We start from the raw sequence: 27,513 nt of genomic DNA, 5'->3' as shown, positions 1-27,513 counted from the left end.
CATTAAGGTGCTATATGAGGTCAGTCCATTATGGTTCAATAAAGTATTTTGTAGTTTTACCACTTGAAACTACACTGTTTGCTCTACTCCGAGTCTCCGGCCGATGACCGTTTGCACCGAGAGCGACGCACAACTGTAGTAACAGACGATTTTATTAAAAAATGATGCAGACATGTTTAAATACAATCTAAAAGTCATATTTTTTCAATCTTTTATAATACTGCGCTACGTTTTAAAACAACTTGCATCTCTGGTAACAATTTGACGACGACCGGTTACGAGCATCAGGAGTTTGTGTCCAAGTAAACAAATAAAACATTCAAACTTGTTGTCAGACCTTCATAAATTATCAATCGTCGTGCAGGAAGTGTTCGGACGTCATGAGTTCTGTCGCTCGTCTTCAGCACGAAGACACACACAGGAACGCACACTCGTGCACGTTAGAAGTCTCGGAGTGTTTTCCTAGTTGGAGTCGTCGAGGCTGCTGCTCTTCTGCTCCAAGCTGCACAGTCGGACCATGATGCTTTGCAGGCTGGGCTCCACGATACCCAGCAGGGGTCGCAGCGAGGGGTCGCCGTTCCAACACGCCTCCATCAGCTGCCAGCACTCCTCGTCGAAGGTCGGCAGACGCTCCGGCCGAGCACCTGAAGGTCAGTGGAGGGCGAAGGTCAGATGTGTGGAGGAGGAGGAGGAAGAAGATGAGGAGGAGGAAGAGGAGGAGGAAGAAGAAGAGGAAGAAGATAAACAGGAGGAGGAAGAGGAGGAAGAAGATAAAGAGGAGGAGGAAGAAGAGGAAGAAGATAAAGAGGAGGAGGAAGAAGATAAAGAAGATAAAGAGGAGGAGGAAGAAGATAAAGAGGAGGAGGAAGAAGAGGAAGGAGATAAAGAGGAGGAGGAAGAAGATAAAGAAGATAAAGAGGAGGAGGAAGAAGAGGAAGGAGATAAAGAGGAGGAGGAAGAAGAGGAAGAAGATAAAGAGGAGGAGGAAGAAGATAAAGAAGATAAAGAGGAGGAGGAAGAAGATAAAGAGGAGGAGGAAGAAGAGGAAGGAGATAAAGAGGAGGAGGAAGAAGATAAAGAAGATAAAGAGGAGGAGGAAGAAGAGGAAGGAGATAAAGAGGAGGAGGAAGAAGAGGAAGAAGATAAAGAGGAGGAGGAAGAAGAGGAAGGAGATAAAGAGGAGGAGGAAGAAGAGGAAGAAGATAAAGAGGAGGAGGAAGAAGATAAAGAAGATAAAGAGGAGGAGGAAGAAGATAAAGATAAAGAGGAGGAGGAAGAAGATAAAGATAAAGAGGAGGAGGAAGAAGATAAAGATAAAGAGGAGGAGGAAGATAAAGAAGATAAAGAGGAGGAGGAAGAAGATAAAGAGGAGGAAGAAGAAGAGGAAGAAGATAAAGAGGAGGAGAAAGAAGAGGAAGAAGATAAAGAGGAGGAGAAAGAAGAGGAAGAAGATAAAGAGGAAGAGGAAGAAGATAAAGAGGAGTAGGAAGAGGAGGGAACACTCACCTTTCTTGACGTTGGTCCACAGCTGGTCTTTGCTGGAGCATTTCTCAAAGGCTTCTGGGAGTTTGACGGAGCCGGTGCAGAGATACCAGAACAGGATCCCGAACGCATAAACGTCCACAGAGTTGTCATATTTCCCTGAGACCAGACACACGTTTTTATGTAATTATCATTATTATTATTATTATAACTGTTACACATGGAGTTTGATAGTTTAATTCATATTAGAACTAAATAAATGTTTAAAATTAAGTATTTCTTATACTCATAGCCTTTAAATTAAATATTTTTATACTGGATTTAAAAGGCTATAAATGGAAAGTGTTGAATTTAGATCAATTATTTTTTATTAATTATTGGAAGTAAAATATTAAACTGTGTAAAAAAAAAAAAAAACTAAATAAAGAAGGAAACCAAATAAAGGACAAATATTTCAATATACAAATATTTATAGTATTGAAAAATAAAACAAATTAGACCTTTCAATATAGAAATAATTGAAATTAATTATTTAAATTGAATAAAACAATTTAAAATGTCAACATTTGCAATGAAAATGATTCTGCAGTGACGTCATGAAGGTTTGCTGGTTCCTCAAGAAAGACTTTTTTCTCCAAAATAAAAGCCAGTCATTAAGTTGACATGGAAGTAAAGCAGATCGTATTTAACTGCGTTCTACTAATTGACCACTAGATGTCGATGTTGAGCTAATTTACAGCAGAAGTGTTGGTACCTGTGAACAGTTCTGGAGCCATGTGGATCGGGGTCCCGACGATGCTGCCCGACATCATGGCCTCGGGTTTACAGAAGCCCAGGTCGGTGATCTTGGCTCGGTTCTGTTTGTCCAGCTGGGTCAGGATAAACCGAAGTTTGCCGTCAATAAAAGGTATATCGGGTCACGTGACCGGACAGTCCCTCAGAACTCACCAGAACATTCTTGAGCTTGATGTCTCGGTGCAGGAGACCCTGACTGTGCAGGAAGCGGATCCCCTCCACCACGTCCATGGCGATCAGGAGTCTCTCCTTCAGGGACAGACCAGCCTTCAGGCCCGTGTAGAGGTCTCTGTGCAGACGCTCCATGATGAGCAGCACCGCGATGCTGGACCCGCCTCCGTACGTGTGATCGATGACCGAGCCGTGCAGGTCCACCAGCCGCTCGTGTCTGGGCAGAGACCTGAGGACACCACGCTTTTAATCTGAAGTCCGCATCAACAGGAAGTGCCACTTTCAGCAAAATATTGTTGAATTATAGGATTCAATAATTAAGTTATATTGTTGTTTGACTCATTATCATACACGTTATGATGCTGTTGGATTCATCAATAAAGTTATCTTGTTGGACTCATTAATATAATAGGTATGTTGCTGTTGGTTTCATCATTATAGTAATTTTGTTGGACTCATTAATAAAATGTTCTGTTGCTGTTGGATTCATCAATATAGTAATGTTGTTGGACTCATTAACATAATGTTCTGTTGCTGTTGGATTCATCAATATAGTAATGTTGTTGGACTCATTAACATAATGTTCTGTTGCGGTTGGATTCATCAATATAGTAATGTTGTTGGACTCATTAACATAATGTTCTGTTGCTGTTGGATTCATCAATATAATGTTGTTGGAATCATTAACATAATGTTCTGTTGCTGTTGGATTCATCAATATAGTAATGTTGTTGGACTCATTAATATAATGTTCTGTTGCTGTTGGATTCATTATTATAGTAATGTTGTTGGACTCATTAATATAATAATAGTTGAGTTACTGTTGGTTTAATCAATACAGTAATGTTGTTGGACTCATTAATATAATAGTTGTGTTGCTGTTGGATTCATCAATATAGTAATGTTGTTGGACTCATTAATATAATGTTCTGTTGCTGTTGGATTCATTATTATAGTAATGTTGTTGGACTCATTAATATAATAGTTGTGTTACTGTTGGATTCATCAATATAGTAATGTTGTTGGACTCATTAATATAATAATAGTTGAGTTACTGTTGGTTTAATCAATACAGTAATGTTGTTGGACTCATTAATATAATAGTTGTGTTGCTGTTGGATTCATCAATATAGTAATGTTGTTGGACTCATTAATATAATGTTCTGTTGCTGTTGGATTCATTATTATAGTAATGTTGTTGGACTCATTAATATAATAAGTGTGTTACTGTTGGATTCATCAATATAGTAATGTTGTTGGACTCATTAATATAATAATAGTTGAGTTACTGTTGGTTTAATCAATACAGTAATGTTGTTGGACTCATTAATATAATAGTTGTGTTACTGTTGGATTCATCAATATAGTAATGTTGTTGGACTCATTAATATAATAATATTTGAGTTACTGTTGGTTTAATCAATATAGTAATGTTGTTGGACTCATTAATATAATGTTCTGTTGCTGTTGGATTCATTATTATAGTAATGTTGTTGGACTCATTAATATAATAGTTGTGTTACTGTTGGATTCATCAATATAGTAATGTTGTTGGACTCATTAATATAATAATAGTTGAGTTACTGTTGGTTTAATCAATACAGTAATGTTGTTGGACTCATTAATATAATAGTTGTGTTACTGTTGGATTCATTAATATAGTAATGTTGTTGGACTCATTAATATAATAATAGTTGAGTTACTGTTGGTTTAATCAATACAGTAATGTTGTTGGACTCATTAATGTAATAGTTGCGTTACTGTTGGTTTAATCAATACAGTAATGTTGTTGGACTCATTAATGTAATAGTTGCGTTACTGTTGGTTTAATCAATACAGTTATGTTGTTGGAATCAATATAATGGTTCAGTTGCTGTTGGATTCATTAATACAGTAATGTTGTTGGACGCATTCAAATAATAGTTGCATTACTGTTGGATTCATTAATACAGTAATGTTGTTGGACTAGTTAATATAATAGTTGTGTTACTGTTGGATTCATTAATACAGTAATGTTGTTGGACTCATTGATATAATAATTGTGTGGCTGTTGGATTCATTAATATAGGAATGTTGTTGGACTCATCATACCAGTAACGTTGAAAAGATCAATAATGGATTCATGTTGTGAGACTCGTACACATTTCATATTTTCAAATATTGCTATAAAAACTTTCCTAAAAATGACCTTGATATGAAGAGTATTAAAAAGGGTACCATTCAGATCAATTAAAACGTTCAAGTGTGCGTTTGAACTAAAAAAGTGTTAATATTTCTCAATAATGTGAATTTTCATGTTTAAAAAAAAGAATCAATTAATATCATACTTTTAATGCCCATTTTTCCTAATTTGTGCATTTGTTTTCTGAACATAAACATTAAATAAACATCTTTTCATTGATGCAAATCTTCTTGCTCAGGAAATGATTGCAACGATGTCTAAATAAAAATGTATACAAATATGATTTTGCTGGTCTTGCCAGTGAAAGTGACATCGAGGTTCACACACACCTGGAGGTTCACACACACACATACACACACAATTGTCCATCCTCACAACGACACTTCAAATCCAAACACAAACTCACGAAGCCTGATCGTCGACCTGAAGTTTTCCTGGCCGAGCGTCAAACACGTTTGTAACCGTCGGTGACTCACCTGGTGTAGTGGAACTCCAGCGCCAGGTCGTTCCAGTGCTTGTCGTCCGGCGGCACCACAGACTTCAGGGCACACGGGTAGTGCCCGCCCCAGCTGTCACACAGGTACACAACGCCGTACTGACCTCGACCCAACTCACGACCCAGCTTCGGTTTACCTGCAACAACATCCACGTTTATATACCGTTTTAATCAAATGAATATTCATTATTTCAACTTTAACTGAACTATCTTGCATAGATTGATACACGAGTGATATGTTTTTCAAATTAGGTGCATTTAAATGGTTACATTTTACAGTTTCTATGCTTTTATTTTGAAAAATACATCCCTGCCACACACAGTTCTTTCAGCTTCTGTACTTTGTAATACGAAAATTAACAGTTTAGCTAAATTTTGAGCCTGATATTTATGTAAAGGTGAAATTAAATTGCATCCTTTTTTATATTTCTGCAATATTTTATTAGAGTTGAGTGAATAATTCTATCGTAAGCACAATTTTAAAAGCTCCTTCTAAAAGCTAAATCTTTTAAGTGTAAAGTCTTGTCTTACCTTAAAAACGTTTTTTCCTGTAATAAAACATGAAGTAATTTCTACAGCATCATAACTAGAGCTCAGTGAAAATATGATCCAGTTGACAAATGTCATCTTTTCCTCCAGTGGAAATCGCTTAAACCAAACTAGTTTAACTAGTTTATTTGTACTTAAACAATCAATTGATTTATTTTTGTAAACCAATAAAATAAAAGACACAAACAGGATTTAAATTAAGTTTTATGAAATAAAATCTGGTCTTTAAAGGAACATGAGAAGTTTTCCATCAGGAAATTAAAAATATATATTTATTTAAAGTATATCACAAAGTATCTTATCTGGAAAACTCTGATTTACTGTCACGTGGAGAAAGTTTGTCTGTGGAGGCGACGAACAAACTAGAAGCAGCAGATCTTTGACTCTTAGTTTCCAAACGTTCACCATCAAACATGAGATTATAATTAAATGTTCTCCAGAAAAACACAAAGAGTTGTGTTCGTCCACGACATGTGTGTTTGTGTTGGGTGTGTGTGTGTGTGTGTGTGTGTGTGTGTGTGTGTGACTCACCGTGCAGCAGGACGTCTCGGAGGGAGCGGCTCTCCAGCGACAGCCGGGCCAGTCTCGGGGCGTGGTCCTTCCTCACTCGCAGCCACAGGTCTTCGGTTCGCTCCAGGCGTCCCGTGTGTCCTTCCTCCAGCTGCACACATGTGACGCTCAGACTCAGACTCTGTGCTTCGTTATGAAGCGGCGACGGCTTCAAACATCACCGCAGACCCTCGGCAGACCCTCGGCAGACCCTCCCTCGGATGACCCACCGCCCGTCAAACCAGTGACCGAGACAAACCTAAGTTGGTTCTCGATGATCAGCACTAGTTCATGCAAGAAGCTGTTTTAATGTGGACGTTCTTAAGCGTTTCTGATGTGAAGGTTCCATGTTTCTTCATCGTTCAATGAGGTCATGGAGCTGAAATTATTCACTTTAATCTGACATTTTGAATTTTTTTGAAAAAACTATTTCTGACAACAAAAAACGATTTGTTTCCACCTTGGGCGTAAATTCCTGCTAATATTATCATTTTTATAGAGACTTGCTGAGGAGAAGAAGATAAAGTTCATCCTCAACACATTTTTACTGACAAGAAGCACATTTTCATTGATTTGAATTCTAATCTTCAAAATACAAAAAGTGTTACAGGTACAGTGGCTAACGGTTCAGCTAGCACAGTTAGCCACTAGCTAAGCTAGCAAGTAGAGCGTTCACAATTTGTACCATTTTACAATAAAAAAAATACAGCTTTAATTTTTATTGATCTAAAAACACTGAACAAATAAAACATCACATCAAGTGGCAAATTGCCTGCTCTGGACCTTGGCTCCACTTAGGGACTTGTGTGACTTAAAGAATCAGTGTCTATGTAATAACTACAACACGTAGAGTTAAAGTGCTGGTTGTTGTGCCATTAGGTGAGGGGAAAAAAAAAAATTGTTTTCTGACCACATGTCATCAGAGTGACAGTGAGAGGAAATGTTGTAGCCTCAATAAAATATCAAGGTATTATTTTAACTGTACTACTACATAACTTTGTCGGGACGACCAGGAGCCAAGTGTCACATGACCAGACATCCGTGGGTCAGAGTTTTTAAACCTTTTGATACTTGTTCAAGATACCAGGATGATCAACGGAACAAGAATCTTTATCTCGTTTTTAAATCAAATCCAATAATTGGCAACTGTGCAACAGAGAATCCACTGTGGTTACACCATTTTGACACTCAATAAAAAACTCAATATTACATGTTGCTGCTTTTACGCTACATCCTTATGGAAGAAAAAATCATCACAAGAGCTGCAATTAATATTCGGCGATACTACGGTGACTTGCGGAGCAATAGTACAAGGACACGCGGAGTAATACTATGTTGACACTCTGATAACTACTATGGTGACTCGTGGAGTAATACTACAGTGTTCAGGTATGTAAGACTGGTTTATTTTTGAGAAAATTAAAGGATTTATGTCGGTCTTTATAGTCTGGTTAATACTTTAAATTAAGTTCTGTTATGTATAATTTAGTTCCCATTTGAAATAAAACAATCTTTGATGACTACTGGAAGGGCTTTACCGTTATGGGATTAGGATGCGTTTGAAAGAAGACAGAAGCCTCTAAATGGTTACTTCTGTTACATGCAGTTTCAACCCTTGACTACAAGAGTAGAAAAATACATTTTTGTAACAATGGCAAGTTTATTTATTCTCCTGTACGACCAGAGGTGGGTCTGTTTATTACTTGAGAACAATGACATGGTCGTGTTATTAGACTACAAAAAAAACAACAATAATAATAAAGATTTTCTATGTCTAAAGTAAATTCAGTTACCAGCTCCTGAAACTTGCCGCGTTACATAAGTAACCATATGAAGGGGATTCTGAGCTCACATGTCTGGACTCGCTGGAGAATCATCATAAACATTAAGACGCAACAAAAGACTTTTGTGTTCAGCTCTGGAGAGAAACATCCTTTAGATAAGACGATGAACCTCTCGCTGGGAGTTTAAACCACATTTTAAGTCCAACTCTTCACCCAGAGTTTGACCGTATGAAGGGTCAGAGTGAATCTCACAGAAGCGACGCGTGAAAATGTAATGTGACCCGGTGGGAGGGAAATAAAAACACAAAGAAGCCTATGTACACACAGGCAAAGGTCACACTCAACCTAAATCAAAAAGATTCTGACGTAAGGATTCAAAGGAAAAGTTCTTATGGAAAACATTCCCATGACAAGAAGCCCGAGGACGTCAGGAGAAGCGAGCAGGACCAGACGGGTCAACAGATATTTTAAGAACCCGTCCGTCTCATGACACATGAATCCGTTTGTTTACTTTTCATTTTCTAATGTAAATAAACTACCAACACATTTATTTTTCAAGTACGACTTTAAACCCAAAGCTGCCTTTTAATCAGCATGGAAATGGAAAAATAAAATGTACTTAAAAATCTAATTGTGGAAGAAAATATGAAGCAAAAATATAAAATACTAATAAATATGTTTGAACAAACTTGTATCACTTTTGTAATTATGTAAAATCATTTGTTTTTCCAGGTTTTCAGTTCCTTTATCAAATGTAATCAATGCTTTATTAATTAAAATGAACAATACAACATCAGGGTAATCTTCTGTCTGGATCAAAATTGTCCCAAAATGAAATAAAAATAATAAATCAGCTTAATACATCAAAACAGGATCCACATTAGTGAGATGTTGATTTTCCCTTTTAATTATTATTTTAACCAGATTTGTTAATCCTCCTTTAATTATCTTGATTTAACCGGATTATTTTTTTTTTAATAAATATTGTGGTTTGTTATAAGAGAGCTAGTTAAAGACTGACCTGGCGCAGAGACGTGGCGAAGGCCTCGTGCGAGCTGTTGAGTCTGGTCCTGAACTGCGAGCAGATGCTACGAGCCAGTTTGGCGGCGCTGAGACTCTCGATGGCGTCCTGGGCCACTTTCCTCTTCCAGTCCGGACTGATGGCGGGCGGGTTGACGAACGTGATGCGGTGGATGATCTGGAGACGAGTTCGTCCGGCGTTAAGAAGCTTCTCGACGTCAGACGAACACAGATGAACGACGTCTACCTGTTTGATCTGCTCCCAGACCAGCCGAGTGACCGAAGATCCGGAATGGAACGTGACTTCCACGTGATAGGCTGCATTCAACAGCTGGAAGAGAAGGTCTTTTATCAGTTACATCTTTTAGAAAAATCATTGTGTTGTAAAACGGTTATTAGTTTGAAATATATCAATTTTCAAAAGCTTTATCAAACTTTTATTCTTTCCTCTGTTGTTCTTACAATTTTAAATCTCCAATTTAAAATGGAAAATCTAATTTATTACAAATGTTAATCAAGTCAGGAGCCTTTTCTCCTGAATATTTATCATATATTTTAGCTAGTTTTGTTGCCATATCATGTATTTTTTTTGTAGGGGCATTTTTTTCTGTGTTTAACTGTGAAAGAATTTAACATTTCAAACACATTTTTATTAAAATCATTGATATTTTTTCAACTGATATAAACATGTTGGTGTCACAGGGACAAGATTTTTATATTGAATTAAAAAGGTAAACAACTAAAACATATTGAATTTAAAAGATGTATTCTATAATTATTGGAATTAGAATGTAAAACAAGTATTTTTAAAATACTGTTTTTTTCGTTTAAAATTGCAAGTTGAAAAATAATTATTCAATTATTCAATTATATATATTATTAAATAAAAAACGAATTCAATCATTAAATTCAATAATCTAAAAAAACAACATTTCAATAAAAATAAATAAAAATTGAAGTGTTTTACCCTCAATATTCTGATCTAAACACTGATCTTCCTCCAGATTAAACAGAAACCATGACTTCGGAATATTTATTTTGAGTTCGACTCTCGCATTCCCTCATGAGTTTTGCAGAAAGAGCCACACACCTGTTTGAGGTGATTGGAGGTGATGTTGTGAACCGACGACTCGATGTGCGACTTCTCCAGGCTCTTCAGACATCGCTCCAAGGTTCCCACGAAACTCTCCCTCAAGTAGTCCACGGAGCTGGTGAGCTTGTTGGCCACGGCCTGGTTCAGACGCACCACGATCAGCTCCTGGATCTGGTGGATGCACGACTTGATCTCCTTGGAGGTGAACGTCTCGCTGTTGGTCATGATGATGTCTGCGGGGGGGAAAGAAAACGAGTCAACGATCCTTCTATACCACAGATGAGCAGTAACATGTCCTGAGGGGCCACATGTGAAGTGTGATGTTAGGGGCCGAATTAAAAACAATACCACGAGAGACCAGTAACATAAACATAAATACAGAACATAAACAATTTTACATCAATTCATCATAAATATACTTCATTGAAAAATACTCAATACAAATCATAGAATTATTTATACTATACATTGAATTATTTTTTATTAAAAAAAATACTCCGTGGACCTAAAAAAAAAAAAAAAGATTATACCGAAGTAGTTTCATACTTTGACCTCATGAGGGCCAGTCTGCACTTTTCTTACACATATATGCTCAACAAAGATGTGCTTTAAACTCAATAAACCGGACCTGCATGCGAGACGTCAAGTTATTATTGAGGGGTTGGAAACGAACTCAAAACACAAACAAATGTAACACGAGAAACAAGACGAGATTTCAATCATAACTTCAATTGGAAAAGTAGAACTTCCCGTTCCCAAAATTATATTAAAGAGTTTATTTTTCTTGTTGACGAACTCTCGATAATATTTGAATTATTTATTGAGTTCAGTGATCGAAAGACGATACGTTAACGTGACGTATTCCTGAAATAAATAATAACTATGAAGCCAACAGACCATAAATAGATATATATAATCAGAGATTAGAAAACAAATGACTGGAAGTATTTTGACGTTCGAGTTTCTCTCATCATGCGATACATTTTCTAATTTTAATGGCTACTTGCTGCACAGAAATAAATATATAAATAATATATGTTTAAAATTAGGTTTGTTCAAAAGGTTTTATTGCATGTGAATCTTGATGGGAATGAGATTTGAATCCTTATTTTACAAGTGTGGACATTTTTCTGAAACTTCGAGCAGTCCTTCGAAACGATCGTCAATCGAACTTTAACCTTTGAATCGTTGCTTTTTTTTAAGGAACTTATACGCCTCATTTAAATGGTTAATGAACTCAAAGCGACCAAAGAAAGACACGATCTGTGAGCGACACACATTTTCATGACATGACAAAAGACCTTAAATGTCTTTTCGTTCTGGCAGAAGCAGGAAAACAAACCATTATTCCAAAGAGGTTCGTTGAAATAATGTTAATGTTTAATGTTATCTTTAATGGTTATTCACTCCAAGTGATCCTGAGTATTAGAGAGTAATAGCATGTAGAGCAGGGGTGTCAAACTAAACTCACTGAAGCTCAGGGGCCACATGGAGGAACATCTATTGTAGGTAAAATCGTTGTACAATAAATTAAACTTATCATATTTTTAGACATGAAAACTTTCAAAGTGGACTTTTTTTTTCTTTTTAATTGAAAAAATGAAACTTATTTTTATACTTGTTAAATCTTAAATCTTTTTCACAAGTTCAACACCTTTGATTTACGGTCGTGTGTATCCTGCTCATTAAAGGGCAACTAATGTGTTGATTTAAGGGTCTCCTTAACTAACCTTTGACCTCTATTCATCAGTATGTGTTTGAACAAAACAGATTTAAAACACGTCAGTGAGTCAGGAAAGTTTGACCTTCAGAGTTGCAGCAAAAGCTATTTTTACAACTTTTGCTTAAAACCATCTTCTCTGTCAGACTAATGCTTCTATTTCAGGTCCAGATCCATTTAGAAAAGCTTGAAGAGCCGCTGATCCTCAAGAGTCTTTATGAAGTCCTCAAATGAAACTTGTGAGGAATGTAATTCAATATCCTCGAAAAGCAGGAACTTTTGTTAAACATGCGAGGAACAGAAACATCTTTGAAGTCTGACAGAAGCCGAATCAAATCCTCTCCGATGATCAGACAGAAGCACATGATCGGCCGACGATGGCTCTGATCAACAGTTATGGTTTCACCAACAAGATAATTTCATCTGCACATTCACAGATTTGTGTCACATGACCGTGTAACGAGAAAACAGTTTTGAAGCGACGTCTGGGTAGAACGTCTGACCTGTGAACTCCAGGTTGGCGGCGTCCTCCAGCAGCTGCTCCTTCATGCTCCCCAGCGTCTCCACGATCATCTCCTTCATCTCCTCCTGCTTGCGGTTGGCGATGGCCATCAGGGAGGTGAAGAGCTCCGCCTCCTTCTCCCGGGTGTACTCCAGTCGGCGGGGGGTGATCTGCAGGTCTCGCTGCATATCGAACGCCTGACGGACGACAACAAGCGTCAAAGATCGATTCTTACTGGTGCTCGTTTATCTGCCCTTTTGCTTTGTTTTGTCACATAATGTCCTTTTTTTTTTATTAGATTTGCTCATTTGAACTTCTTGTACTAAAATGTGGACATATTCTGATGTGATTGTTGTCATAATGATATAATTTAATGATTAATTGTCAAAAATCTGTGTCATTTAATTCCTGGCTTGAGCATCTGCCTCAAAAAATACAGTCAGAAAACTGTATTACAGTTTTAACAGTTACGATATAGATACACAAACATACATGAATATATACACATATATGTATATAATATACCTAATATCCCGAAGAAGATATCCAGAGGGATCAATAAAGTTCATATATATATATATATATATATATATATGAACTTTGTAACTTTCAATTAGCAGTTAAGTCAGATCTGGAGACCATGATGCTTCTTCACTTCTCAAAGATCATGATGCTTCACTGGAACGTGTGGTTGTTTCATTTTAACCATTAGCTCCTCACGAGATCAGAGTAAAACTATGTAACAAGGTGTGTTTTTGACAGCCAACAAAAACACTTTATTTTGTACCCATTTTTATTATTCACTGGGAGTTTGTTTTAGAACCGTTTTCCTTCTGTATTTGATCCAAATACTTCTTGACCCTGAACATATCTGAGGAGGTATAATATATCAACATTTTATATCAATATAATGTAAATATAGTTACATGTTTTCATTATTTTCTCTTGCTAACATTACATTTAAATCGATTATTTATTTATTTTGGCTTGTAGGTCCCGACAAAAACCCAAGTATATAACGTGACCCTTTAAGAAGCGAACTTGTTCACCTTTGAGTCAAGGTGTGTTGTTTGAAACATATGACATTGACAGGGAGTTAGCAAATGATACATCTCTCACTCTTCTGTAGCTTTTGATAGAAAAACAAACACGTGTCGGGAATGGTAACGAACACAAGCTTTAACCCAAGGACTGGGGGGCAAATCCAACCGACTAAAGCATGTGAGAGAGAAATTATTCAATGTTCCTCATTTTTAAGAACTGTAAAATTGTGAACCACTTCGACCTCAATAAAAGTACAACAATGTTTGCGCTTAAAACTCGAGTGTTTCATTACCGAGAACACACTGTAAAATTCCAGTCGTGACCACAGTCACCAGACGATTGTTGAAGTACCACAGACGGGATATAAACAGGATCAATGAACTTTTTTTTAAGAGTCATTCAAGTCCACAACATTTCCTCGCATCATGGCTTTAATGTCGACTTCCGGATAAAAACAGTTCAAATATATCATATAGAGTTTGCCTACAATTCATTTTAACTAGTTTAAAGGTTTAACTAAATCTTTACGTGTCAAAAGTAAAAAAAATTCAAAACAAAATCCATATTCAGTACAAAATTATGAATCGTTTTTCTTTCTGCGTGGCGCGGTAAATGGCTCACACATAAACTGTGGCCACTGACTTTTTTTTCCAACGTTAATTTAAAAAATGACCCACATTAGCTCCAATAAGCCCATAAAACGCCGACTCCTCCCCTCACCTGGTTGATGAAGAGGTCCAGACAGCGGCAGTGAAGTCCGTTGAGCAGGTTGGCCGCCTCCACCTGCTGGTTCTGAAGCACCTGTCGAGCGAACGGCACCAGCAACCTGTGCAGTCTGTCGAACGTTTCTCCCAGCATGCTCTGGGGCTTGGCCCCTGGGACGGGAGCCTGCGTGGGGGCCCCGCACGAGCAGTTCCCTGTCGGGCTGCTGAGGAAGCCCAGAGAGAGCAGCTGTTTGTGCAGGAGGCTCTTCTCCTTGTCCTTCTCCGAGCGCCGCCCGGTGTCCGGCGAGGCCGCCGGGCCGGACTCGGGGATGCGGATGAAGCAGACGGGGAACGGAAGCATCTCCTTGACCCTCCAGAGCTCGTCCACCTGCTCGGTGCCCAGAGAGTCCTGGTTGATGGCGTACAATATGATGGGGATGACGTTGCGGACGCAGTCCTCCAGGGCTTCTTCTATGGGCTGCACGCTGGGGCAGGGGATCACCATGACCTTCACCTCCTGCAGGTCAAACCACAGAATGAATCGAACCCACGTGCGAATGGTGGCAGTGAGTCCAGGATAAACAATGTATTGATAATTCAGACCATAGCGATCGAAGGAAATACTTTTAAAATATGTTTTTCCGTCACATGACTCTGGTCAATAATTCAAACACAACAGGAAAACTACACTAATATAAACCTTGACAAACGTCATACAACAATTCAATTATAAAATTAATATAAATATTGTTTTAAAGAAAGTCTTCTGAACATTAAAAACATGATTTTAATCCCAGTAATAGTTTCCTTCCTTTTATTATGTTTAAGGTGAACTTGATAATACTGTACAATTTTAAATTATAAATTTTTCTCGGCAAGAATGGAGTGAAAATGTCCATCTTTGAAGGCAATATAACAAAATGATAAACAATACAAAACTGAGAAAAACAAGATCCTACATACTAATTATACTTGGGTAGGTAGAACTTTATTGATCCCTCAGGAGGTCTCCCTCGGGAAATAGTTTTTTTTCCAAATTATCCACAGCAAATACAGCAATTTTTCATAAAAAAAATAAAAATAAAAACAAGAAGTTATACTAATTAATTAAAATGATTGGAGGAACTTTATCTACTCTATATGTACACGTGTGTGTAATAATGGGAAACATACAAGCTAAGCTAACGAATATAAATCATGGTTAACAACAGTAACTGCATTAAATCAGACACATTTATGCGTAAATATTCACAGGTTAAATGAACAGTAAGACAGCAGGAGCAGGAGATTTTATTCACACATTTTAAGCATCAGGTTCGGATTCTGTAACACAGCTTTAAGTAATGATAACGTTTACATTTTCTCATTTTCTGCAAGTTTATTTTAAAGCTTTTATTTTTGTTCTCTTGGAATTGCACAACTTTAAAGGTTTAACATTTTAGAATTAATAGCATGAATTTTTATTTGAATTTGAAAACCGGAAAAAAGTAAAGGGAACTTTATTTTATTTATCTGCGTAACGTTCCGCACCATACTCAACATATATGGAAAACATGTTAAAATATCTTCAAATTTCACTGAGGAGCAACAATGAATTTAACTCAAATATGTTTATGGTGATAATGATAAGGAAAATTAACCGAATACATACGAATATTGTGAGGCTTTTGTTCTTGAGATCTGCCGAGCGTACGGTCGTGAGGCAGAACCTAACAAACCTGACAAAAATAGTTTTAATATATTTATTTACTTGTGCCTCAGAAATCTTCTGCACTGAGACTTTGGAATGGATTTGACCTTAAGTTGTTCTGTTCCATCATCTAGTCAACTCGGTTGAAGGTCTCAGCACAGAGGGTCTTCAGTCGAGGAACTCGCTGAACTTGATGTTGACAACCACGTGAACCGTGTCTTCCAACATCCCAATGGAAGCGTCTGACATGGACTAGAACGTGTCGACGCCCACATGCATAGAAAGTTTCCACGAGGATAAATTGACCATGAAGAGGCTCAAACGGTTGTGGAATCTCTTGGAAATAATTCACAGATCAACCGTGTCTGCAGCGAGATCTTAGAACACCAGGATTTTCCTCTCGACCACTAACTTCCAATTATTTCATAAACTTTTTAAATGAAAACTATTTTGTCAGTAAATCAAAAAATGATCAAGTACATAGAGAATAAGAAGCGCATGTCGTCGGAGGTCTGGAGACAGTTTTATGAGCATCTAGCAAAGAAAACAACATGACCTCATATAAAGAGAAGAGCCTCAGAGACCATGAAGATTCTTCACTTCTCAAAGACCATGAAGATTCTTCACTTCTCAAAGACCATGAAGATTCTTCACTTCTCAAAGACCATGATGCTTCTTCACTTCTCAAAGACCATGATGCTTCTTCACTTCTCAGAGACCATGATGCTTCTTCACTTCTCAGAGACCATGATGCTTCTTCACTTCTCAAAGACCATGATGCTTCTTCACTTCTCAAAGACCATGATGCTTCTTCACTTCTCAGAGACCATGATGCTTCTTCACTTCTCAAAGACCATGATGCTTCTTCACTTCTCAAAGACCATGATGCTTCTTCACTTCTCAAAGACCATGATGCTTCTTCACTTCTCAAAGACCATGATGCTTCTACACTTCTCAGAGACCATGATGCTTCTTCACTTCTCAAAGACCATGATGCTTCTTCACTTCTCAAAGACCATGATGCTTCTACACTTCTCAGAGACCATGATGCTTCTTCACTTCTCAAAGACCATGATGCTTCTACACTTCTCAAAGACCATGATGCTTCTACACTTCTCAGAGACCATGATGCTTCTACACTTCTCAAAGACCATGATGCTTCTACACTTCTCAAAGACCATGATGCTTCTACACTTCTCAGAGACCATGATGCTTCTACACTTCTCAAAGACCATGATGCTTCTACACTTCTCAGAGACCATGATGCTTCTACACTTCTCAGAGACCATGATGCTTCTACACTTCTCAAAGTCCATGATGCTTCTACACTTCTCAAAGTCCATGATGCTTCTACACTTCTCAAAGTCCATGATGCTTCTACACTTCTCAGAGACCATGATGCTTCTACACTTCTCAAAGACCATGATGCTTCTAAACTTCTCAAAGACCATGATGCTTCTACACTTCTCAAAGACCATGATGCTTCTTCACTTCTCAAAGACCATGATGCTTCTACACTTCTCAAAGACCATGATGCTTCTTCACTTCTCAGAGACCATGATGCTTCTTCACTTCTCAAAGACCATGATGCTTCTACACTTCTCAAAGACCATGATGCTTCTACACTTCTCAAAGACCATGATGCTTCTTCACTTCTCAAAGACCATGATGCTTCTACACTTCTCAAAGACCATGATGCTTCTTCACTTCTCAAAGACCATGATGCTTCTTCACTTCTCAAAGACCATGATGCTTCTACACTTCTCAGAGACCATGATGCTTCTACACTTCTCAAAGACCATGATGCTTCTACACTTCTCAAAGACCATGATGCTTCTTCACTTCTCAAAGACCATGATGCTTCTTCACTTCTCAAAGACCATGATGCTTCTACACTTCTCAAAGACCATGTTGCTTCTACACTTCTCAAAGATCATGATGCTTCTTCACTTCTCAAAGACCATGATGCTTCTACACTTCTCAAAGACCATGATGCTTCTTCACTTCTCAAAGACCATGATGCTTCTTCACTTCTCAGAGACCATGATGCTTCTTCACTTCTCAAAGACCATGATGCTTCTTCACTTCTCAAAGTCCATGATGCTTCTACACTTCTCAGAGACCATGATGCTTCTACACTTCTCAGAGACCATGATGCTTCTACACTTCTCAAAGTCCATGATGCTTCTACACTTCTCAAAGACCATGATGCTTCTTCACTTCTCAAAGACCATGATGCTTCTACACTTCTCAAAATTGACTCGCAGCTACACAAAAGAGACACTCAGTCCCATCTCCCAGGAAACAAGGGCCAATCCCATTTCTGTGGAACAAAGATAGCCTACAAACATGTCTGCTCTGGATTAATGCTGACGTTTCACTGGCTTGTGACAGATTCTCTTACAAACCTAATCATCTTTTTATAATATCCTCAGTTTGTGGACAAGCTTCTGTAAAGTTGTTGCACAGCCAGTAAACTTTACAAGCCGTGTAGCACAAAAGAATTTGAGGGATCATGGCAAAGATTTGGCAGCGTTCACAGGTCTGTGTGTTTAAGTCCTCGAGGGCAAACGACGGTAACGGCAGACTCATTAGAAGTCACTTCTCTGTTGCCGGCCTCTTAAGCAAGTGGCTGCGACTGTGGCAGGAGGGTGTGAATGAATACCACACTGAGCAGAGAGATTGTGGGCCTTCATTACTCCCCAACAGGTCGATAATCCCTGCTAATTCAGCAGAAATACCAAGCAGTGAAGAACAATGTGTAACTACATCAGTAATTTAGCAACTAATCATGAGAGAAATAGCACAAGTGTTGTGAAAATAGATGAAAAACGTTCAAAAAGATACCAAATGAACCATTAGCGATATACACCATAAAATAAGTAGTTAATTAATCCTGTTTCTGGGAAATTATATTTCACATTTTACACGTGACGACGGTCAACTAGACATTTGCAACGGTTAGATCCACACGCCACGACGGTCAGATCTACACGCGACGACGGTCAGATCTACACGCGACGACGGTCAGATCTACACGCGACGACGGTCAGATCTACACGCGACGACGGTCAGATCTACACGCGACGACGGTCAGATCTACACGCGACGACGGTCAGATCCACACTCGACGACGGTCAGACCCACACGTGACGACGGTCAGACCCACACGTGATGACGGTCAGATCCACACGCCACGACGGTCAGATCCACACGCCACGACGGTCAACTATACACGTGGATGGTCAACTATACACGTGACGACGGTCAGATACACACGTGGATGGTCAAATATACATATGATGACGGTTTAATAAACATGTGATGATTGTTTAATAAACATGTGATGATGGTCAAATATACATGTGATGAGGATCAGATATACATGTGATGAGGGTCAGATATACATGTGATGAGGATCAGATATACATGTGATGAGGGTCAGATATACATGTGATGAGGGTCAGATATACATGTGATGACGGTTTAATAAACATGTGATGATGGTCAAATATACATGTGATGAGGATCAGATATACATGTGATGATTGTTTAATAAACATGTGACGACGGTCAGATATACATGTGATGACGGTTTAATAAACATGTGATGATGGTCAAATATACATGTGATGATGGTCAGATATACATGTGATGACGGTTTAATAAACATGTGATGATGGTCAGATATTCATGTGAGGAGGGTCAGATATACCCATGACGGCCAAAGGGGGTTTAAATAAAAGCCAATTACTTCCAGCATTGATCTCTTTCATGACTTGATTTCGTAGCACTTTGATTGACAGCTGTGACAAAGACACTTGGAGAAACAAAAGAGAAACAAAGGAGCGTAACTACTGGTGAAGACAAGAGACGAATGACAAAAAAATAACTGCATGAATAATCGTCTCCACGGCTCCTGTGGCATTGATGGAAACTTCATCACACTAAAGAGGATTTTTTTTTTTCCCTCTCCAAGGCCTAGTCATGTGAATCGCACCAGACCCGAGCATTACGTAAGGGGGCAGGGCGGGTGGGCTGCCTGCAGCCGGAGCTTAACCGAAAAATCTGTGTTGTGTTCTGAGGAGTGTTGGGATGCGACAACTATGTGTCACAAGACAAAACGCACCACAATTCAACGAGCCATGTTAATGTGGGGTCACATGGCTGCTCGGTCATTGTGTGGAATGAAGCTCACTTCACAAGAGAAGCTCCCCCAAAACAAGGGATACATTTAGGGCGACGCTAAAAAGAGGCGATTCTTTTTTCTGAGCGTGAAGAGGAATTTGCTTTATAGCATGTTAGCAAGTCAACACAGGAATTAAAACATGCAGAGACATGAGATGTTGTCATTACTTTGATTGTTGATACGGTGAAAAATAAGTTGTGATATTAAACAGTAAAATTATATACATTTTAATCAGTTTATCTTTTAATACATTTTGTATAAAATAATTAAATATTTTTTTAATTTCATAAAGAAAAAAAAAAGTTTTACTAAGTTCCGAGTACTCGCATCGTCGCAGTTAAACTTCTAGATTAAAGTGAAACGAACAATAAAGCGAGATCCCTGCGATGACTCAGAAAGAGAGGGTGTTAACCTGGTCTAGAAAGGTGCTTTACAACCAACTGTTAATCCATCTTCACCAAGAGTCATGTGGTCTGTAAATTGTGCGACACCAGAGTCAAGTACTTGACAATACTACACATACATTACTACAGTATCACATGAATACATCACAATATATCGTAAAGTTTCCTCTGTATGGTGACACGAGTAACATCCCCAGATTATTTACAAAATAAGATTAATATATATATATATATATATATATATATATATATCTCCCTATTTTACATCAATATCTTCATTTTGGAAAAATATATTTATTAGCCTGGTTGTTAAAGCACTGCTTTTGTTTCTTATTCAGTTTGCCCAGGACACGCTGCAGGTATAGGGTTTAGTTGCCATGGATACATAACAACATAGTGATGTTGTCATTTCACATCAAAACATCTGAGTCATCAAACACAGAGTCGACCTACTTTCCTTCATGGTGCCGTCAGATGCAGCAGGTAATAGTGTAAAATCAATGGTGCACGTTCTCGTATCTGCTTCATAATAACGTTTATCAATCAAATTATTTACCTGATTGACTTAATTGAATTTGGCACAATGCCATATTTGATATCATCTTACTACACTTTGTTGTTTATTTCATGTTACACAACAGCTACTGCTCTCACTGAAATGATTTTTCCTATTATTATGTACATACAAGTACTTTTTTTGCCTATAAGTAAAAAAGTAACCAATAATAAGATCATTATTTATCTCTGTATAATCTTTATATAAAGTATTTGAGTGCAGTAGATTCAAATTCCCAGTTAAGTCTTCGGTCAAACTCATAAAATGTGACGATCAAATCATATTTTCCTGTCTTCTTTGTTCGTTTTATATTTCATATCAAAGTAAAACACTCAGGTGTTCACATAATAATCTCTGAAATATAGATTTATTTTCCCCCAATCTCTAACTATAAACCATTTATAAAATTTATATTATAACCGGAATATTTAGTCTCGCACTATACAACCTTTATTTTAGAAGATAAATGTGCAAAAACAAAAACTGTAAACACAAAAATCAAAATATGGCAGAAACCATTCCGATCAAAATATTAGAATATTCACCATGTTTTCAAATTGATCTAAGCTATATAGACATCATTTCTGTTATTCGTATCTTACTTTTTGTTACTCATTTGTGTGCAAAACTCAAACAAAAAGTGAAATCTATGATCCTCTCTTGTTCATAAGTTGAGGAAAGTAGGAATGGAATTATTTAATGAAATCCTGAATAAGAATCTTTTTCTTTTTAACAATATTTAAGTCAAGAATAACCAGAGAAGTTGATCATCTGCTGGATCTTCCACCCACTCACCTGCAGCAGCGGATGATGGAGGGTGATCTCTAGCTCCGCCAGTCTGTGCGCGGGATCCTTACACTCCTCGTGGATCTCCAGGTCCTCCCGGGGAACCGTGTCCCAGCGGCCGCAGTTGGCCGCCAGCTGGTGCACCAGCTCGTACTGGCCGGGCAGCGCCAGGCTGAGTCGGGTCTGCCGGCCGTGGGTGAAGCACAGCTTCCTCCTCTTGCACACGGAACCCTGCATCCCTTCGCACGCCTCGCCCGCCTCCGGGCCCAGCGGCAGCAGCCTCTCGCCCAGGAGACAGTTGAGCAGCTGGTAGCGGGCCGTGCAGTCCTGGCCCAGGACCAGGATGTACGGCGCGGCGCCGACCGTGTTCCGCAGGAACTCTTCCTCGTCGCTGGGGAAGGAGATGCAGCTGAACTGGCCTGAGGAGAGGAAGACGGACAAAAACACTAGTGTTTACTCCGGGGGGGGAAACAAACAAACTTTCTTCTAGGATTTAACTGAGGGGTGTGAGTGTGTGTGTGTGTGTGTGTGTGTAATCCACAGAGATGCTGAGTCATTGTCTGCCCTGGGTCACACTGCTGCAGTTCAAGTGTGACCGTTACACTAATGTGGCATTTCTCAGCAACCACTTGACCACACAGGACATATTAAAGCCTTTTGTTTCCGTTAGTGCCGCTCGTTTGACCGCGTGACCCACGTGCAGCGCCATGATCACTGCGAGCCGGTCACAGTCGCGCCGTGTTCACGTCATGTGCGTTTGACGATTATAACTATATCTATCGTGATATATTCTCCTGTACCTTTCTGCGACCGCACGGTATTTAATCAACGAAGACGGAGGGACGTTTAAAAAATAAAACAAGGGTTCTAAAAATGATCTAATCTGAAACAAACACCATTTTGTTTTCATCACCATCAACAAATGTGGTGTTTTTACGCCCAAAGACAAAACACAAACGTGAACTTGTTTTTGAACTTCAGTGCATGTTAAACTGATTTACAATACAATTAAACTTTGTTGAAGAATTAAACATTTTTCCCCTCTTCCTGCAACTTAATTCAAGTTATATAATCCATACTTTTGGGAGCAGAAATGAAAACAAACAGTGAGGGTGTTTGATTCATTTTCTGCTGCGAGGGGTCAGGAAACATTATGTTATAAATGATTGTTTACATGTTTAGGCCTCACAGAACGGCTGCCTTGGCAACCGGCTCTCAACTGTTTATTTTGTGTTTAATCTTCATTATTTTATCGTGTACCGACGCCACAAACAAATCCTACTTCGTGTTAAAAACACTGGCGATAATAGTTTCTGATTCTGAACATTATATTATTATATTATGGGTTTTTTTGGTAGATTTTAGCAACAATTATCAATATAAAGGTTGACACATGAGGTAAATGTATAACAATTAACTTTTTTTTTTTCATTTTAAGAAAAAGTTTATTTCCTAAAAAGCTTGTAAATATAATATAAATATTAGGGTAAAAAAATGGGGGAAATGTGTAAGTTGTAAAGAAAATCGAACATAAACAAAATCAAGTCCTTCAAGAAACATCTTAAGACGTTCTTATTTGTTCAGGCTTTTCCTTGATTTTCTGGAACTCCTGTTGTGTTATCAGTTTTATCGACACTTGCACTTAATAAATACTTTAACTGTATTTTTATTCATGTTAATTCATGTTAACAATTGTTGGTGGAACCCTTCACTGATAATGGTAATAAAAAGAGAGTCTAACTCAGATTATTACTTGGCTTCAGATGCATTTGAACAGCATTACCTTCACTCTGACCCAAATAGGGCCACATTAAAACAGGCTAAGGGCCTCAGACTTTGGTCAGGACTTGGAATGTAACTTTACACATGTAGACTGAAACAGAAAGGAACTGTTTACTTGTGATTTAATTGATATGTTTTCCTTGTTTTAATAGATTTTGAATTGATTTTTAGTTGTGAGAAGGTGGTGTTGATCTGCACCCTCAGCAGGTGTTCTCAGGTGTTCTCAGGTGTTCCCTCACCTGCCTCCAGCGCGGCGGCCTCGGAGCTCATGGCAGAGGAGCAGGCGTTGCTGTAGTTCTGCCGGATCTCACGGAAGAAGACGTTGGTCTCCTTCAGGTTCTTCTTCAGCTGGACCGAGTGCTTGTTGTAGCCGCTGAACACCCGCGTCAGCTCGCGGGCCAGATGGTTGCTCTTCTGCTGCACGTTGCCCTCCATGGTTCCTCCTGAGATTTGAGCAAACAAGAACTTAGACCCGCATCTGGTCTCGGGTCTGGAGCTCAAACAAACGTCTTGTTGTCCTCGGACTAGAAAACGTGCTCGAACCGAGCTAGCCACAGAACCTCCCTTGTGGGTCCTCGCCTCGGCCTGGCTCGACACTCATAGCCCTTTCTCAAATATAAAAATAAAAAAGTCCAGACTCGGAACCTTCAGGCTGACACTTCAGGTCCAGTTTCTGACAGACTCCCGTCCACAGAACCGCCTCCAAGGAAGGGGGACAAGTCTTCCTAACCGGACTCCCGAGAGACCCTGGACATCCCGGGACACCAGCAGAGAAAGGTGGTCGGAGACGCCGGACTGTCCTTCGGAACCGAGACTGGACCCGAAGAGTTGGTTCTAAAAACGCAGCTCGAGAATCAGTGCAAAACATTTAAGTCCGTCAGACTCAGAAGTTAGAGAAGGGCGGAGTCCATGCGCGCGGTGCCTTCTGGGAGATGAAGTAGTTTGGCTTTAATCAACGGGTTCCATTGATCCAATGCATGACGGGTATTATTTCACGCGAATCACCTTTCATGTGTAATACCTTTTCTCTATGTGTGTGTTTGTGTACTTACTTTATTATAAAAAATGTTTTTAATGTAAATAATGTTTATACATATTGGCTAAATTCTTAACTGCAACAAACACTTCCTCATCGTATTTACATTAATGAAAAATATTTGTGAGAAAAAATAATAAACACAAAACGAGAAGAACATTTTTTGGTAGATTTTAGCAACAATTATAGAGTTATAAGGTTGACACATGATGACAATGTATACAATTTTTTTTTTTTCATTTGAAGAGAAAAAGGAAGATTATTTCATAAAAAGCTTGTAAATATAATATAAATATAAAAGTTAAAAATGGGGGAAATGTGTAAGTTGTAAAGAACATCGAACAAAAGCAAAATCAAGTCCTTAAATAAAGGATTAATTTGATTTATAAATGGAGTGAACACTTGTAAATTATCAACATATATAACGTATCGTAACTGTCCACGCTTGCACTTTATAAATAGTTTAACTATTTAGAGAAGAAAATGATATTAGGTGTAAGTCACTTTATTGAACCATTTTCTTCAACCATTATCTTTTTTGTCGTTTGTTTATTTACATTGTTGTTGTGTTTAAAATGTATTTTCTTTTAACGTATAGTAATCTGTATATCATTTATATTTACAGTTACATTTTGATGTTATTATCAACGATGGGTTTAGATCAGGGGTCACATGCAGATCTTTGACTCTATTTAAGGTTTAAGATGATTTAGAAACTGAGAATTATATCAAAATATGACCATAATATAGGGTTTTTGTACTTAAGAACTGTATCCTCTGTTTAATTATTTTTTGTTTGTATTTATTGCCCCTCGACAATGTTTAAGTGAACATTAGAAATATTGCTTTTAATTAAAGTTATATAAAATACAATAAAATAATAATTCCAGCATATTTAGGTCCATTTTATAACCTTAAAAAATAATTTTTTGTTTTTTATACTTGATGGGCCCTCACAACAGTCACTAAATGTGGCCCCAGAGGAAATGTATTTTCTAACCACAATGTAGGACGAACTGTGTTTCGTTAGCGCCCTCTGTTGGTCAATAGTTTGAATTACAAAAACATCATGGTTGAACGATCACGTTTAGCGCCGCTTTTATTGTAACAAATAAATAAATAACAATAAAAATAGAGAAAATACGTTCAATATTTTCCGATTGTTGTCTTCTTTTTTGAGTCTTGAAGTGGAAGACTTTTCTGAACTTGTCTTGAAAAAATATTTGGACTTGGACATACTTATTTATAATAAATAAATTTTCAATTCCAAAAATGATTTGAATGTGAACATGTTTATTTAGTTTCCAGTTAAACTCCAAATATATATGTCAATCAATTGGTTAGATTCTTGTTCAGTGTACCATTTACCAGATGAGGCGGAAGAGTAAACTGGCTCTCTGGTCAACATGACAAATACAAAGACACTGTAATGGGTCATTAGGGTCAATTAAAACTTTAATGGGTGAAAATTCCCAGAGATGAGCCGTGAAGACATGAATCTGTTTTGGGAATTTCTGAACATCATGTCCTGGTTTCACTTCTTACTACAGCAGTGCCACATGAGGACATGGTATGTATGCGCTCCTTCACATGACCAGTGAGAGGCGCTGTTGTGACACAAAAATACAGAGCAAACTTGCTTTTACAGAACCTGCAACGAACAAAATAGGTAAATAATAGTACGTTTGAACGTGTCTCTGTAAACTAAATACATTTAGAAACATATAAACGCCATAGTTGTTTATATGTTTTTGCCTATTTCTATAGTCAATACTGCTTTTTGATTGATTGATACCTTAAATCAATTAATCAAAAACATTTGAGTTATTTCTGTAGTTCACAAGAAAAAGAGAAAACTTACATTAACCTTATATTAGGACATACAGTACAGGAACAATAACATAATCAATTGTACGTTGTTATGTATTATTGTTTTATGTTATTAATAAACCTAAATTAATAGATAGATAGATTGACTTTATTAATCCCTCTGGAGATTTAAAAACTAAATTTGGTTTAAAAACAAGAACAAGAACAAAGTGCACGGGTAAAGAACATAGATCAAAAGAAAATAACCCAAGGAAAAGGGTAAAAAGAAAAAGGATGCAAAGATAAACATAGAAAATAATACTTTCCTAGGCTCCTTCCCCTAAATTCAGTTAAACAGTCTAAAAGCTCGAGGAATGAATGAGTCCCTGAGTCTATCATAAGGCATATAAATGCATAATAACGTCAAACAAAGACATTTATGAATAAAATCATGATAATTCGACAGCAGTAAAAAATGAGTACAAAACGATTAACACAAGTAAAATAAATAGAAAAAAAGCAAACGCACACACTGCACAAGAGTGTGTACAAAAATGTAGGTCAGCTTGGCTAGAACTTTGCTTATCTTTCTCCTCTTGTGTAACACCTCGTGTACTCCTTTTGGAAAAATGTTTGTACATTCTAAGCAGTCGGTGTCATCCTCCCAAAGATAAATAGAAAAATTACATAATCCCAAGTGTTATTTAAGAAAAAATCTTAAAATGAATGAATCTCACTTAAATAGTTATATTTTAACATTTTCACATATAGTTTTCTTATTTTTATCTAACTTATCCGATGTAAATCCCGATTTGTATTAATGTTTCTGAATATTATTGACTGTTCATCCTCAACCGTATTGTATTTAATAACAAATAAATGTATTTTCGTTTTATTTTGTTTACTTGTATATCTCATTTTAAGTGAATGCCTCTCTTAGTATATTTTAATTTATTGTATTTTTATTAACCTCTATTTATTTCATTTATATTAAATTATTATTTTATTCTGTAATGCCGCCACAGAGAATTACAACAATAAAAGAGTCTAATTCTTCTCCAGAAAATAATTAATAACATGAATGTTTTGACCGTTTTCAACATTTCGTGCGTTTGCTCTGTGGACACCAATAGTTCGGGATCAATTGTAGGATAAAAGTAACTTTAAATT

At 37.7% G+C, this 27,513-nt stretch overlaps 1 protein-coding gene across 1 annotated transcript; it reads right to left on the bottom strand.

Moving 5' to 3' along the window:
• Window positions 1–134: 134 nt before the first annotated feature.
• Window positions 135–24,379, bottom strand: dstyk (dual serine/threonine and tyrosine protein kinase). Its single transcript, XM_087800931.1, has 13 exons — window positions 23,738–24,379; window positions 21,726–22,135; window positions 14,108–14,608; window positions 12,345–12,540; window positions 10,119–10,354; window positions 9,276–9,359; window positions 9,030–9,206; window positions 6,207–6,336; window positions 5,107–5,263; window positions 2,431–2,677; window positions 2,237–2,351; window positions 1,507–1,641; window positions 135–644 (listed from the first exon to the last, which is right to left on the bottom strand). Exons 1-13 carry the CDS (start codon window positions 23,931–23,933, stop codon window positions 463–465), a joined length of 2,766 nt encoding a protein of 921 aa, XP_087657057.1. The 5' UTR covers window positions 23,934–24,379; the 3' UTR covers window positions 135–462.
• Between the last annotated feature and the right edge of the window lie 3,134 nt (window positions 24,380–27,513).

The sequence above is a fragment of the Callionymus lyra genome, chromosome 10 (genome assembly GCF_982586985.1).
Source record: "Callionymus lyra chromosome 10, fCalLyr1.hap1.1, whole genome shotgun sequence".
NCBI classification, from domain to species: domain Eukaryota; kingdom Metazoa; phylum Chordata; class Actinopteri; order Syngnathiformes; family Callionymidae; genus Callionymus; species Callionymus lyra.
The sequence above is the reverse complement of the archived record's forward strand: the minus strand, read 5'-3'. Positions and strand labels throughout refer to the sequence as shown.

Bases quoted from the DNA above. Each gene is read 5' to 3' on its own strand.
- dstyk (XM_087800931.1), bottom strand. From the start codon at position 23,933: ATGGAGGGCAACGTGCAGCAGAAGAGCAACCATCTGGCCCGCGAGCTG. The intron at 12,541-14,107 runs GTGAGGGGAGGA...GTCGTCCGTCAG, and splicing joins TGGACCTCTTCATCAACCAG to GCGTTCGATATGCAGCGAGA. The intron at 645-1,506 runs GTGAGTGTTCCC...ACTGACCTTCAG, and splicing joins GTGGACCAACGTCAAGAAAG to GTGCTCGGCCGGAGCGTCTG.